Source organism: Zasmidium cellare (genome assembly GCF_010093935.1).
Source record: "Zasmidium cellare ATCC 36951 unplaced genomic scaffold M409scaffold_8, whole genome shotgun sequence".
NCBI classification, from domain to species: domain Eukaryota; kingdom Fungi; phylum Ascomycota; class Dothideomycetes; order Mycosphaerellales; family Mycosphaerellaceae; genus Zasmidium; species Zasmidium cellare.
The window spans coordinates 680,069-694,566 of record NW_022986952.1 but is presented as its reverse complement, the minus strand read 5'-3'; the positions used below and the strand labels follow the sequence as shown (position 1 = coordinate 694,566).

Genomic DNA, 14,498 nt, shown 5'->3' with positions numbered 1-14,498 from the left:
CTTGGGCGATGAAGGCAACATTGGACATCGTGAGATTGTCACATGCGTGACTCGACATATGTTCGCACCGCTGAGTCCGCACGTCTGATAGCCCTTTTCAGGTACGGTTCAGGAACAGCTCCAGTAGGGAGGCTGGAGACACAAGTCAGTAATCCCTCTGCTCAGGATGTAGATATAAGCCCTCTCAGTTGAGCCGTCTTTGCATTCGACATCAGGGACCTATCTCTTCTCTGTTCTGCTACATCCCTCCTCTTAGCAAGACTGCTATACCTTTTGCCCAGATCGAAGTCTTCCCCGTGCATCTTGTCCATCGTTCCATATCGAACTGCAATAGCATCAGCACCAGGACAGACATGGCCGCTCTTCGAGAGATGCCCTCGCTGGAGGGCCGCACCCTCCACACGGGAAGGTCGAATGAGGACGACTCTACCAAGTCTGGGCCAAAGGATAGCCTGTCCCTGAACAGTCCACCACCAGGAGCATTCCCCAATCTGGAGAATGGTCCACCATCTGGCCGTCGCCCAAGTCACAAGACGTCAATGACCCTCATCCAGCCTCGTACCTGGATGGGTCTTCAGCCTCAAGCACCACTTCAAGAAGAACACGATGAATTCGAGCACAACGCTCTGTGGTGGTCGAAGGTCAAGATTACCCTCAAGGAGCCGTTCGCTGAGATGTGGGGTACCTTTATCTTGGTCCTCTTCGGTATGTGCAGGTGTTATCTTCATTCGATCGTCAATACTAATACATTCGCCAGGATGCGGTGGCATTGCTCAAGTCTCGCTTGGCAAGAACTTCCCAAATACCTCTCCTGATGGCATCGGCTATGGCGACTGGCAGAGCATCAACTGGTGCTTCGGCTTGGGACTGATGTTGGGCGTCTACGTTGCTGGTGATAGCGGTGCTTACCTCAAGTAAGTGAATCTTGCTCTTCATGAAGCGAGCGACCAAGCTAACGACTGCTACAGCCCTGCTGTCACTTTCACGAGCTGCGTCCTACGCAAGCTCCCATGGCGACGCATGCCACTCTACGTCCTGGGCCAACTCATTGGAGGTTTCCTCGCAGCCGGCGTCGTCTACGCCAACTACATCAACAGCATCAACGCAGCCGAAGGTCACAACATCCGCACTGTACCACCAGCGGCCAACGCAACCGCCGGCATCTTCGCCACGTACCCAGCATCGGATTTGACCAAGGCCAGCCAGTTCTTCGAACAGTTCATCGCGAGCAGTCTCCTCATGTTCTTGATCTTGGCTCTGCAGGACGACTCCAACAAGGGCAGCTTCATCGCCAGCGGATCTTGGTTCCCACTGTGCTTGTTCTTCGTCATGGTAAATCATACCCTCCTTCATACAACCTCCTCCTCCACTAACACCCATCCCAGTTCGGCATCGGCGCCGCATTCGGCTGGCAAACCGGTTTCGCCATCAACCTCGCCCGTGACTTCGGCCCGCGCCTGTGGACCTACTGCGTCGGCTACGGCTCCGACGTCTGGTCCGCCGGAGGGTACTATTTCTGGATCCCCATGGTCGCGCCTTTCCCGGGCTGCCTCTTCGGCGGCATCCTCTACGACTTGTTCATCTTCACGGGCCAGAGCCCCATCAACCAGCCCTGGTTCGGTCTCGGCCAGCTCGTCAACCCGAGGAAGGCGATCCAGGACCGTTTGAGGCATCAGAAGGAGCAGGGACTTGTGTAGAGAGGTGAAAGCTTCTTGCACATGAGTATCCTGACAGGATCAACAGAACAGGATTGGAAGAAGAGATAGGGAGGGAATGTACTGCTACTCGTCTCAGTGCATGGGAGGAATTGTGAATTAAAAAAACTTGAAAAAGGGGGTGACACAGCACCTAACTCTCGGGACTTTTGTGAAAATGGGTATCGAACGGCACCATTGGGTTGGGTCTCCTTGTGTAAAAGGGTATTCTTGTACAATAGTATGAATGAACGAATGGAACCAAATCTGACCAAAAAACCGCATGGGCCATTTCATATGTGTGTACGAGCGACTAATCTACTACGAGATCTTGTGTTTCTGGAAAAAGAATGAACGCCTGATCCCCTTCATCACAGATTACGATAAACCTGTCCTCACATCCTCCTTCAACCTCCATTTCGATCGTGTGACAGTTCACATCAAATGATACCTCGCCCCCAAGACCCCCCTCGGCGTAACCGTCGAATTCGACGGCACCGCAACAAACGCCGGATCAAGCCTGACCTCCACAACCGCACACGTCTCCGGATTATTCTCAAACAACTCCCGGCTCCCCAACGCCAACAGCCGATTCTCATTCAACCCCTCACACAACGCGAACACCTCCCCAGCCCCCACGGACGTCGCGCTCAGCGTCCCGTTGCACGCGCTCACGCCGAGGATGTCCTGGTCACGCGGGACCTGCTCGGGGTTCTGCCAGAAGAGGAAGGGGATGTCGTTGGGGGCGACTTCCGTCAGGACGGTGAGGAAGAGGTTGTTGTTGACGAGTTCGGAGTCGGCGTTGATGGCGAAGTCGTTGCCGCCGGCGTCGGGGTAGAAGGCGAGGGCGCGGCCGTCGTTGACGTCGATGGCACGGCCGGTGAGGTTTTGGGAGTCGAGGGTGACGGTTAGGCGGAAGGAGGTGGGGATCGGGGTGGCGGTTGTTAGGGTTGTTGTTGTGTAGGAGGTGCCGGTTGTGGTGAGTACCGGGACGATGTTGGGGACCTGATTTGGGAGGTTTAGCTGAGGGTAGGTTGTGGAGAGGGGGGTGTCTTACTGTGGCATTTCTTGATTCGATGCTAGTCGTTGTGACTGTCGCCAGGGAGATGCTCGTGCTTGTAGTGACGCCGCTGGTTAAAACGCCTCGATTGTTCCGCTGCAGAAAGGTTAGATAGATCCTTTCTTGAATTGATAAAAGGTAAGCTCGACTTACAGTCAAAGTTAACGTGACAGTAGTGCCAGTCGGAACGATCTCTGTCTCAGTTATCGTGGTCGCGGACGGCAGGCTATCGACCACGCAGCTACAGGCCGCATTGATGCCATTGTTGTTCCTGTAGCGGGCCAAGTAGGCCGAGCACGAGGCCGTAGGGTTAGCCTGGCGCTTGGCCCTCTGCGGTTGTGCTGTGGCAGTAGGGATATCGCCTGAGCAGATGTAGTCGTAGGAGGTGATGGTCTCTGTAGCTTGTACAGGAATGAAACTTGTGCTCTGGCCGCTCGTGATGGTGTAGTTTTGAGTCACAGTGCTGCGAATGTCAGGAAGACTTCTTTTGGCGTTTGGAAGATACTTATCACGTCGTCTCTGTCACCACCGAGGAACTGCAAGATATCATTAGCTATGTCTTTTGCAAGAGGGATATGGCAAGCGTACTTCGTGACGATGTTGGTCGAACTGAATGCGGTAGAGCTGAAGATGGTGGTGTAGACAGTCGTTGTAGGGTTCCTAGAACGCTCAGCTCTCTGGGCAATCCCAACGGCATACTAGGTAGGCAAGACACACGTCGTAATGGTGGCTGTGGTCGTGACTTCTGGCACGAAACCATCACAGAAGCTTGGCACGAGCGAAGGAAAGCTATTGAGACAATCGACTGCAGAGCTGGTAGGTCCAACGTCGCAAGTATTGGCTGAGGTGGGCGCCGGTGTCGTCGTGGTGTCGGCCTGCCTTCGCTCCCATTGTGTCTGGGGTATGGCAAGGGCGATGGACGCCAGTGAAAGGATGAAAGTCTTCTGAACGATCGACATGCTTGCGGTGCACAGTGGAGAAACGAGGGTAGGTGAGATGGTGTGCAGAAGAGGAGCCAGGCTGTAGGAAAGGAGGGTACATATACTGTCCCGTTGCTCACCGTCGGCCAATTCGATTTCAGCTTGAGGTGTCCTGATCAGAAATGCCCGACGTTCAGCTCGCCGTTTGAAAGAGGACCATCATGCACACAGCATCTGTTCAATACTGGCTTGCACCAACTGTCGTGGTTGGTGATCAGAACTCGACGAATGATAGCATTGACCGCCACCGGAGTATTCAACTAGCAGCCCCGACAGTCCGGAAGACTTCATCTTCCAAGGCCGTCATGATGAACTTGTAACCTGGAGGCTTTGACTGCTTGCCATCGCGGACACAAAACGTTATGTGCTAGCGTGAAGCCAGCCTGACACAGCATCTTGTTCTTTATGCACCCCTGCACTAGTGGGCGATGCGACACTTGCGGGGTGACGTTCCACAAGCCTCCAGACTTCGATCGGGCAATTATGGCTTTTCCGTGAGACGGTGTGCCATCGAGTACGAAGTCTGACAAAGGTTCCTTTGAAACCAAGAGATGAAAAGGATCGAGGGCCAGTGCAGTTGTCTTCAGCTCAGTCCTTTGGGGTTATGTATCAGAAGCCGTAAACGGGAAAAGGTCATTCTTCAGGAGCAATCGATGCAGCGTGGCAATGTTCACTGCGGGTGCCACGTCTTTGGCTTGAGACGAGGCTTGTCTAGAATCTCGCATCTGAAGGGTGAAGCACGCCCCGCTGAAATGGCCCTTGTCTGCAGTTTTCGGGACGCGGGAGTCTTGCCTCATCTGCCCGATGCGTTTCGCCTTCATGCTTCACTCGGAGCATGATGTCCCTCAGCCGGAAGCTTGGTCATGTTCTACCAGCCGTGATGTCCTGTAAGCCATGTATGACTTCGACCTTGGTGCTCTGACAATGTCCGCTTCGATGCAAGCAATCGAATCACCTTCCAGCGACCTTGTGATAGGGCAATGTGCTTCTGGGCTGCCATCTCTTGAGCAGTCTTCAAAGCGACCTGCTTTGTAAATGGGGGCCAGCAGGTGGCTCACACTGCCTTCTGTCCGCTGTGTTCGACAAGTTGAAGCTCACCCATAATGAGTTGTAAGGAGCTGTGAGCTCTACGTGAGCGACCACAGGCTCCGTTGATGAAGCCTTGATGGCTTCACCAAATCCCAGAGCCGCCTCCGCCTCGCAAGGAACTGTGTCTGAGAGATTTCAGTCAGCGTCGGCGGTCAGGACAGGTTCACCTGAGCCAATAATTACCGGTAGAAGACCCACACACCGTCTTCAGGCTGCCGCTCCCAGAAACTGACACCACAAGATTCTCGTGTCACTAGCCTGCCATTTGACATCCACTTCTCGAGTGTGGTGAAGTACACTTCAGCGGTTCGAGTGCCGCGGTGAACCTTGGCAGTGTAATTGTAGGCCTCCGCTACGTACGTGGGATTTTCTTGTTGGAACTTCTCCCAGACCTTGAAATGGTCTTGCCGGCCACGGAAATGTGGCAGCGGGCCATCGCCCAGCATCGTTCCAGCATCGTTCCAAGTGAAGTCCTTGTGCACGTGCCTGTTGATAAACGAGGAGTTGCGGAAGTTGGGAGAAAGGTATTCAGCCATTAATCTGCGGCACAAATCCTCGAGATAGCGCGCCGTGGAGGTGTAGTTGAGTACCTCGAGGTAGGTTTGGTCTTCATCGGACTCATCAGCCGGTCGTGGTGGAGGAGATTCAGTTGACATTGCTGGAGTGGTTGTTCTTGTTTGTCATATGATTACATGCCCTGCTGGCCAGGATCGCGCTCGAAGTCAACCCCCAAAGAGGTCTGCGGCCGGGGACAGCAAGATGTCAGATCTTGATGTGCAAGCATGCGTCGCGAACAGACTGTCCCCTGGACAATACAGTGAAGGACTCTCCCTGCGACTTGGAGTGGTATGTTCCATGATGCGCGCCACCGAGAAGTGTGTGGCTGTTGGAGAGGATGAGGGTGAAATTAGACTCCATTTTGGCGTCATTGGGCAGTCTCAACGGGCGGTGGCCGGGGTCACCTCGAGGGGAAAATACCACCTGCCTTCCAGGATCCCAATGCAACGTCGAAATCGATGCCTATCAGCGGCCATAAACCATCTCTAGCAAACAACAAAATGGCCATACTTGCCCGATGCGTTCGCCCTTGGTGAGGAACTCCAAGACTCGATGCGGAAGATGGTCGCCATGAAAAGCGGACGCGTGCTGGCTCTGTGCATCGCATTCCTCATATCACATGTCGCTGGTCAAGAGAGTACGCCGATCGGAGGATTGTCTGGTAGCCACACTGATATCCCCAGATGGTGTGGCAAGCCATACGAAGCCGGGTAAGCTTTCAGACCCTTGGACTGTTGTGTCACGACTGAAGTTTGACTACAGGTCTCCCAACTTCAACCCCGGAGGTCAAATCGAACCTCCAGCACCATCGCCGAGTTTGTTGCTCGACCTTAAAGTGACGCCCCGACATAGCATATACGACAGTAGCGAAAGCAAGGCGGACTTTATCGTATCTGCTACTCTGTCCCATACCCATGGAGATCCCATTTCTGGAAATGAAGGCCACTGGTGGTGGGGCGGAAGACCCAGCCATTCTGGCGACCTCGACATTACTATCGAAGTGGAGGGGAACAGGAGCCCGCTAGTATCTGGTAGACTGGCGATGAACTCGACTGCAAAGCTATTCGATTTCGATCTCACCAAACTCGAGCCACGCCTCGAACCATACCCAATCGTCTTGGTTGCAAGACCGGCGCAGGGGAGAGGCAAGCGCTCCTACAATGCGGAAACCGAGCTCTACTATCTTCCAGCAAAGAGTAGTGGCAGCACCGTCAAGATCGACAATCTCCACGGAGGCATGCTTGTTGCAAACAACGTGTCGAACTACGCTTTCGAGCCTATCGTACCTTTCGGATTCTACACCAGCTGCTCTGGATACCTTAACTACAGTCTGGCCAACGTAACTGCATATAAGGATATGGGCTTTAATGCGATCAATCCAGTCTGTGCCTTTACGGACGGCGATCTTGGATACCTTTTCGATTGGATGGACTCCGTGGACCTCTGGTATCAATACGATATGCGTGGCTCATACTTGAATTTAACGTCTGTTGCCGAACAAATACCACTCGTGAAGGATAGATCGAACCTACTAAGTTGGTATACTGCTGATGAGCCTGATGGATGGCAGTATAATCTGAGCTCTACACGAAGAGCCTACGATTTGTTAAAGAAGGAGGACCCATACCATCCGACAGGTCTTGTTCTCAACTGTCAAGATTACTACTTCGAAGACTACACCTCTGGAACTGATTACATCATGGAAGATGCATATCCCGTTGGCATCGATCCCAACTACAGTCGCCGCTTTAACACGACTGTCAACGAGACGTACGGCGACTGTGGATGTGACAATTGCATTGGATCCCTCGCGGACGTCAGTGACCGACTAGATGACTTCTTCGAGTATCAGCAGTGGTTGGGCGACTGGCAGAAACCGTTATGGGCAGTTTTACAGGCATTTTCTGGCGAAGACTACTGGGCTCGAAGTCCTACTAACGAGGAGAGCTGGGTCATGATGATTATCAGCTTCAATCATAAAGCGAAGGCGATGATGAGCTGGACATTTCCAACCACGCCATTGTCCCTCGCCGAAGCACACTCGGCAATGGCCAAAGTCGTTACCGCGACCCCAGTCAGTGACTTTCTATTCGAAGGCGATCCAACTTCGGTCGAAATCCAGGGCAAGCCGCAGGTAGACGTTTCGTACTGGACGAGCGAGGGGAAGTTTATGGTCGCCCTGGCCAACATCGATCAGAAATCCAGTAACGGGAGTGTCTCCATCCGGCTGCCGGCCAAAGCGAACAAGATCTTGAGCCAGCCATGGGGCTCGCTCTCATGGTACATTGATAATGCGGGAAGGCTTTGTACATCTGGCCTTGATGGACTAGCTACGAGCATTGTGGTGGTCGAGTCGTAGGATGTATTGACGCAGCAAGCTCTCGCAGAAGCTCATCACGAAATCGCATTCCAGATGCCTGCGACAACCACGCCCACCACACAACGACAGTGAAGAAGTTTCGGTTTCGTACCGACCCCAGTCTCCTCAATTTCATCCCAAGCGTGATGGAACGGGGTACAACCCTGATCCTGGCCAGTCACGATAAGCGTATACTCAAAAAGCTACCACGTACTTGTCTATCCATTGGGTGCTGCGGTGCGATGCAGTCACTTCAAGATACCTTTCAACAACTGTCATACGATACAACTGCACAGCGGCAGGACGAAGGCAATGTGTAACTACATTATGGTAGGGGACATGGCTCCTGTCCCCTGGCGCAGCCGCTTGGTCGGTCACCGACTGGTGTTGAGGCCATTGATGATCCATGTTGGCACAAGCATGGCCTGCACGAAAACGCCGCGCCCTTCTGAGGCATCCAGGGCAAGATTTGATTACACCCTCACGAGGGACAAACTCACAACGCTTTCCTCTTAATGAAGCTCCCTGCGCTCGTGGCGACGTCGCCGCCGCTCTCCAGCGCGCCCGTTTCCAGGCCGGGAAGCATAATCATCTTCATCATGTTTTCGTATTTGTCGCTCGTTTTGGCACTGTCGCTCCTTTTCAATTCGTTCATTGTCATCGCTGACGCTCAGAAAGGCCCTCCTCCTTACTCGTCTGCACAGTCAGATGGAGCCCCGACCACACAGGCTGGCCCAGTCGTGCCAGACCGGACTGGTCCTGCGACCACCTTGACCTTCACGCTCAGTCGACCGAACCCTCTCTCGACACCGACCGGCAAGAATGCCAGCTGCAAGAATGTCCAGGCCGCTGGCGTCAAAGGCGACGCTCAAAGAGCAGAAGCAATCAAGAACGCCTTCCGTTACGCTTGGGATGCGTACGAGAAATATGCGTATGGACTCGATGAGCTTGAGCCGTTGTCTGCCAATGGAACCAATGGTCGCTATGGCTGGGGTCTGACGATTGTGGACTCAATCGATACTGCCATCATTATGGACTTGCAAGATGTGGTGGAGAGCATGCTCAACTTTATTGCAAAGGTGGACTTTACGACAACGAAAGAGGGACACCCTGTCAATCTCTTTGGTAAGTGAGAATGACATACAGGACTGCCGACGAGCTGACAGCTGATGTTTGACAAGAAACCAACATTCGTTACATTGGTGGATTGATCTCTGCATATGACTTGCTTAAGAGCGGTCGGTTCTCGAACGACTACGATCAGAGCCTGATCGACGGGCTTCTTGAACAGGCTGCTCGGCTGGCCAACATAGTGGCCTTGGGATTCAATACACCCAGCGGACTCCCCTCAGCCGAATTGAATTGGACGACTCGGGCTCCTATTCCTGGCGAATACACCGACGAAGCCACCAACACAACTTACAATTCGACAAACACTGCCTCGTGCGGCACCTTCGTGCTCGACTGGGCAAGGCTCTCCGATCTGACCGGCAACGAGACGTACAGACGCGTCACAGAGAAAGCGAACAGCTATCTCGTCAATCCTTCCCCTCCTCCAGTATATCCAGGCTTGGTTGGCACACAATTCTCAACCGACACAGGCAAAATGTTAACATTCGACGGCGGCTGGCAAGCGGGCGTCGACTCATTCCTCGAATACCTCATCAAAGACTACCAATACAAACCAACTAACACCACAACCGCATACCGAGACTTCTGGCTCCAAGCCGTCCAATCCACCATCGAAAACATCGCCGTCCACCCCTTCGGCTTGCCGGATCTCACCTTCATCTCCTACCTCGACGTCAACGGCACAATCCGCTACTTCGCCGACGACTTCTCCTGCTTCGCAGGAGGAAACTACCTCCTCGGCGGCGCCCTCCTCGACGTCCCCGAAATCAGCGCCCTAGGCATAGCATACACCGACGGCTGCCACCAAACCTACAACACCACCACCACGGGCCTCGGACCCCTCGCCTGGGCGTGGTTCAACGAGTCCGGCCAGGCCTACGACCCTACAGATGAGAACGACGCAGCGGCGTTGAAGTCCGCCGCGAAGAGAGGCTTCTGGATCCCCGCCCGTGTCGAGAACTGGTTCTCCCGCCCGGAACCTCTCGAGAGTATCTTCTATGCGCACAGGATCACGGGGGATCCGCGGTGGGCGGAGTACAACTGGGAGATTTTCCGGGCGATCAACGAGACGTCGAGGAATCGGATTGCGTTTGCGGCGGTGAATAATGTGGATATGCCGGATGGGGGGAGTATGAGTGATGCGTTGGATTCGTAAGTTGCGATTGTTTGAACGTGTTGATGAGTGTGTTGCTGATGTGTGGTGTTGTAGGTTCTTCTTTGCGGAGGTGCTCAAGTATCTTTACTTGACGTTTACGGAGCCGGATGTCATTGATTTGAGCGAGTGGGTGTTTAATACGGAGGCTCATCCGTTCCTTGCGGTTTGTGCTGGTGGTCATGGCAACACTACATCAGCGGGAGGAAGTGGTCGATCAAGCAACGCGATGATCTGATACGTTCAAAGCCTGTTTGAACGCTTTACTGAACCACAGAATCGACTTTTCTGATAAACCCACCGCAGATGACTTATCTTCCTTCTACCAGTCTGTTGGCGAGTCCATTTCAGGTGAGGTCTGAGTCCTCGTTCAGCATCCCACGCTCGCATTCCTCACTCATCAAGAATTGCCTAAAGGAGCCTCGAAGCGATGCCCCCAACAAGAGGGGTTGATCCGAGGAGTGAGTGACGTGAGCTAACATGTGCCAAGCTGTTACCATTTCTGGCTACCTTTGCGCTCCATAGGTGAGATACATCGCCTGCAGTAGTTACACAAGCCTCAGGCACTTCTGACATACTACTATAAGCAGACCAGGTTGCGCCCTCCTGTAACCACCAACGGCTACACAACTGCATAAATGGATCTCGCCATTGTAATCGTTCACGGATCATGGCATGTTCCACAACACTACTCGCTCTTGATCGAAGCTCTCAATAAGAAAGGTTTCGAGAATGTCCATTATCCAAGACTGCCTTCCGCTGTAAATGCCTTGCCCCTCCCACCGACCGCCACCCTCGCCCACGACTCCCTCACGATCCACCAGAAAGTCGAATCCCTCGCCGATGCAGGCCACCCAATCCTAATCATCATGCACTCCTACGGCGGCGTAGTCGGAGGCAATGCCCTCTCCGATCTCCTTTGGCCTCAACGACAAGCTGCGAATAAACTCGGCGGTGTCGTGCACCTCGTCTACGCTGCGGCGTTCGTCATTCCCGGCGGCACGAGTCTCCTCACGCCTTTCAATGGCGCGATGGTGCCTTGGCTCGAAGAAGACACGACCAACGGAACGATCGAGATGCTCGATCCTAGAAGGTCGCATTACAGCGATATCAAAGACGAAGCCGAGGCGCAGAAGTGGCTGGATATGTGCGTGCTGTGTCCCGTGAGCGCCGTGAGGGACGAGACGACCAGTGATCCCTATGAGTTCGTGGGGAAAGGCGTGGATGCGACGTATTTGGTGTGTAAGGGGGATTGCCGATTGACGACGGAAGCGCAGGAGGGTATGGCGATGCTGCTCGGCGACCAGAGGGTGATGATGTATTGCGAAGCGGGTCATTGTCCGATGATCACACAGCCTGGTATCATGGCGGAGGTTGTGAAGGAGGCGTGGGAGAGGTCGAAGGAGCGGTTAGAAGTCGAGGCGCAAGGTTGAGGTTGTTTATTCCTCCCACAGCATGCAACATCGATTGTACCCCGGCTTGACCATGTCTCGCACTTCTCGGTCGTACTTCATCTTCTCTGCGTGTTTTGGTCCCACGGTCGCGGCGTCGACCTCCTTGAACCCGAATTTGCGATACCAAGGCGCATTCCAGGGGACTTCGGCGTAAGTCATCAGAGACACTTTCGACGTCTTGCCTTCATTTTTCTTCCTGTCCCGTGCCCAATCGAGGATCGCCTTCATCAGGACTCCTCCGACGCCTTTGCCCTGGCATTCTAGATCGACGACCACTTCGTTGACGTACAGGACATCGTCCTTGGGGAATGCTGAAGCAAATCCGACAGGCTCATTTTCTTTGCTCGTGTCTTCCACGACAAACACTTTCCCGTCATCGAGCCATTGCTGAAGCTTTTCTCTCGTCAAGCCCACGACATTCCTCAGATTTGATAGCTCAGGTATATTATCATATCGTCGAACCGCAGTGATGCTGATGCGGTCGATGGCTTCGAAGTCATCTGCTGTGCCTGGGCGAAGTCGGAATGAAGAAGTCTTGCTGGATGGCATGCTTGAAGAGTTGACCATGCTTGAGGAGTTGAAGAAGATGGCTGCGATATCTTTTTACTCGCAAGGGTGACGCAAAGATATAGCAGGAGGAAGACTGACAGCATCAAGCTAGTGCCTGCAACATCGGTGCTCGTCCGAGTACCTGCATATTGACGCCGGGTTAGCCGATGGAACTAAGCTGTATTGATGAGGCCGACGCGTGAGGTCTGATCCTTCTGGTGGACCAGCAAGGGTAGAGAAAAGATGCGAGAGCACGTGAAGTCGCGAGAGGAGTCGGCCGACATCGGGAGCATTTCACATGCCTCTGCGGGGAAGCTTCTTCGGTATGGCGGAAAACGACACCAGTTTCCAGGGCATTGACGGCAACGGGGGTTTCCAAAATGTTCGCTCGAAGATTTTCGTTTGCCGCTGTTCAAACACATTCCGAGCGTCGAAAGAAACATAAGGCTCGTTGAGCACTGCCCCCGAGTGACTTGCAAAAGATCGAAGACGGTGGTCCAGACCAAAGATGCCTCCGAATGGCCCTACTGCTGCAGCCAACAATGGTCCTACGGCTCAGGTCACTCCGGCTAAAGGAGGCAAGATCTTGGTGCTTCCCGGCGATCAGTAAGTGGCTGGACAAAGGTGTTTCTCTTTCGATTGCACTGACTTCGATCAGCATCGGTCCAGAAGTGGTAACAGAGGCACTCAAAGTTCTGGACATCGTCGAGCAAGCGACTGGAGCTAAGTTCGAACGAGACTTTGATCTCTGCGGTGGCTGTGCTCTCGACAAGCACAAAGATTCTGTGACCGAGGAAGTCTTGAAGAAGAGCGAGCAAGTCGACGCGGTCTTCTTCGGCAGTGCAGGTGGTCCAGAATGGGGTACTGCACAGCCAAACCCAGAGAGTGGGTTGTTAAGGATACGAAAGAGAATGCAGGTGAGTGATCATTGAGGAAGGTTGACAGGGGGTGAAAGGAGACTGACCTACCCAGATCTTCGCCAACCTCAGACCATGCAAGTTTGCCAGTAAGACGATGGTGGAGAGGTCTCCAATCAAGCGCGAGGTCATTGAAGGCGTCGACTTCATGCTGATCCGTGAGAACTGCGGTGGTGCGTACTATGGCAACAAAATCGAGGAGGCAGATTACGCTTGCGATCCTTGGGAGTATTCAAGACCCGAAATCGAACGTGTGGCTCGAGTAGCCGGAGCCCTAGCCTTGCAGGATGATCCGCCAGTGCCCGTGTGGAGCGTCGACAAAGCCAACGTGCTGGCAAATTCGCGAGTGTGGAGAAGGATCGTCACCGAGATATTCGAGAAGGAGTTCCCTCATGTCAAGTTGCAGCACCAGCTTGCCGATTCTCTCGCCATGCTGTTCATCACCAAGCCCACGGCGTTCAATGGTGTGATTGTGACGGACAATACTTTTGGCGACATCCTATCAGATGAGAGCGGTGGCCTTACAGGATCTTTGGGCCTGTTGCCGAGTGCAAGCTTAGCTGGAGCACCTGGGACAGACCTTGGTCGGAACAGCGTTGGAGGAGTGGTAGGCCTGTACGAGCCAGTTCATGGCTCTGCTCCTGATATCTCAGGCGAGGGCCTTGCAAATCCCGTGGCCCAAGTCCTCAGTCTGGCTATGATGCTGAGATATTCATTCAACATGCATAACGAGGCCGATAGCATTGAAGAAGCGGTCGCGAAGGTGCTGGACTCGAAAGCAGACGGGGGCCTCGAGATCCGGACGGGTGATCTAGGGGGCCGGGCTACCACCAAAGATATGAGTGAAGCGATACAGGCAGAGGTGAAGCGGCTGCTCAAGCTTTGATCAGGCTCGCATCGCTAGCCGTTCGCGAGGTCATTCTCATTAGTGAACTGCTTCGTGAGGAAGAGGTCGGAAGCAGACGAGGTTGCAACAGTGTACTAGGTGCTCCTGTATGCGCTACTCGGTACCCCGCTTGGGGCTTCGTCCAGGATAGAGCAAATTCAGACCTGATTGGCCCATTGCTGTCATCGTTATGGTCATTCCTGTGCATGAGATTCAGATGTAAGGTTCCAATTCGCGAGATGAAGATTGTTTACGCTGAGAAGCGGCTCGGATCTCGAGCCAAGTCCGAGCGCCGTCCGCGGAAGCCACGACGCTCTCGGCTCGCCACGACCAAGAATCGGCTGTGGTCGAGGCCCTGCCGCCGTGGACTCGTGGCTCGGCGTCGTGGACATCCCATGACCTCACCCGCAAAGCAACATTCAGGGCCGAAGGAGCAACTTTCCCCCGTGCAACATGCAGCCCACACGATGTACGAGCTCCGGCCCAGCGCCTCGCGAGTCTCTGGCTCTTTGTCGACCAGCTTTTGACGTTGTACACGCGTGCTCAGGCCAACCGCCCGCCTTGTCATTCGCTCCCTCGCATATGCATCGTCTCCACGGCCTCGCCGATTGAGAGCTGCCTACAGTACTTGCATATGCTGGTGCAGGCGGTTTGTAAGTTTATTCTGT

General features: G+C 53.9%; 8 protein-coding genes across 8 annotated transcripts; 5 read left to right on the top strand and 3 right to left on the bottom strand.

Annotated features, from left to right (window-relative positions):
* Positions 1–371: 371 nt before the first annotated feature.
* On the top strand, positions 372–1,697 carry M409DRAFT_64544 (uncharacterized protein; the record flags this gene model as incomplete). Its single annotated transcript, XM_033816128.1, has 4 exons — positions 372–705; positions 758–914; positions 969–1,332; positions 1,386–1,697. 4 exons carry the CDS (start codon positions 372–374, stop codon positions 1,695–1,697), a joined length of 1,167 nt encoding a protein of 388 aa, XP_033671102.1.
* A 432-nt stretch (positions 1,698–2,129) lies between these two features.
* On the bottom strand, positions 2,130–3,713 carry M409DRAFT_19814 (uncharacterized protein; the record flags this gene model as incomplete). Its single annotated transcript, XM_033805106.1, has 6 exons — positions 2,130–2,699; positions 2,752–2,850; positions 2,908–3,217; positions 3,267–3,290; positions 3,343–3,414; positions 3,472–3,713. The coding sequence occupies 6 exons, from the start codon at positions 3,711–3,713 to the stop codon at positions 2,130–2,132; spliced, it is 1,317 nt and encodes a 438-aa protein (XP_033671101.1).
* A 1,035-nt stretch (positions 3,714–4,748) lies between these two features.
* M409DRAFT_51954 (uncharacterized protein) lies at positions 4,749–5,479 on the bottom strand (the record flags this gene model as incomplete). Its single annotated transcript, XM_033811945.1, has 2 exons — positions 4,749–4,948; positions 5,026–5,479. The coding sequence occupies 2 exons, from the start codon at positions 5,477–5,479 to the stop codon at positions 4,749–4,751; spliced, it is 654 nt and encodes a 217-aa protein (XP_033671100.1).
* Positions 5,480–5,951: 472 nt separating this feature from the next.
* On the top strand, positions 5,952–7,740 carry M409DRAFT_64543 (uncharacterized protein; the record flags this gene model as incomplete). The annotated part of the gene is made up of 2 exons (XM_033816127.1): positions 5,952–6,091; positions 6,144–7,740. The coding sequence occupies 2 exons, from the start codon at positions 5,952–5,954 to the stop codon at positions 7,738–7,740; spliced, it is 1,737 nt and encodes a 578-aa protein (XP_033671099.1).
* Positions 7,741–8,339: 599 nt separating this feature from the next.
* M409DRAFT_64542 (glycoside hydrolase family 47 protein) lies at positions 8,340–10,262 on the top strand (the record flags this gene model as incomplete). The annotated part of the gene is made up of 3 exons (XM_033816126.1): positions 8,340–8,865; positions 8,922–10,023; positions 10,082–10,262. The coding sequence occupies 3 exons, from the start codon at positions 8,340–8,342 to the stop codon at positions 10,260–10,262; spliced, it is 1,809 nt and encodes a 602-aa protein (XP_033671098.1).
* Positions 10,263–10,662: 400 nt separating this feature from the next.
* On the top strand, positions 10,663–11,404 carry M409DRAFT_19811 (uncharacterized protein; the record flags this gene model as incomplete). Its single annotated transcript, XM_033805105.1, has 2 exons — positions 10,663–11,342; positions 11,380–11,404. The coding sequence occupies 2 exons, from the start codon at positions 10,663–10,665 to the stop codon at positions 11,402–11,404; spliced, it is 705 nt and encodes a 234-aa protein (XP_033671097.1).
* Positions 11,405–11,463: 59 nt separating this feature from the next.
* M409DRAFT_19810 (uncharacterized protein) lies at positions 11,464–12,027 on the bottom strand (the record flags this gene model as incomplete). The annotated part of the gene is made up of 1 exon (XM_033805104.1): positions 11,464–12,027. One exon carries the CDS (start codon positions 12,025–12,027, stop codon positions 11,464–11,466), a length of 564 nt encoding a protein of 187 aa, XP_033671096.1.
* Positions 12,028–12,535: 508 nt separating this feature from the next.
* On the top strand, positions 12,536–13,830 carry M409DRAFT_64541 (uncharacterized protein; the record flags this gene model as incomplete). The annotated part of the gene is made up of 3 exons (XM_033816125.1): positions 12,536–12,633; positions 12,686–12,944; positions 13,000–13,830. The coding sequence occupies 3 exons, from the start codon at positions 12,536–12,538 to the stop codon at positions 13,828–13,830; spliced, it is 1,188 nt and encodes a 395-aa protein (XP_033671095.1).
* Positions 13,831–14,498: the final 668 nt, after the last annotated feature.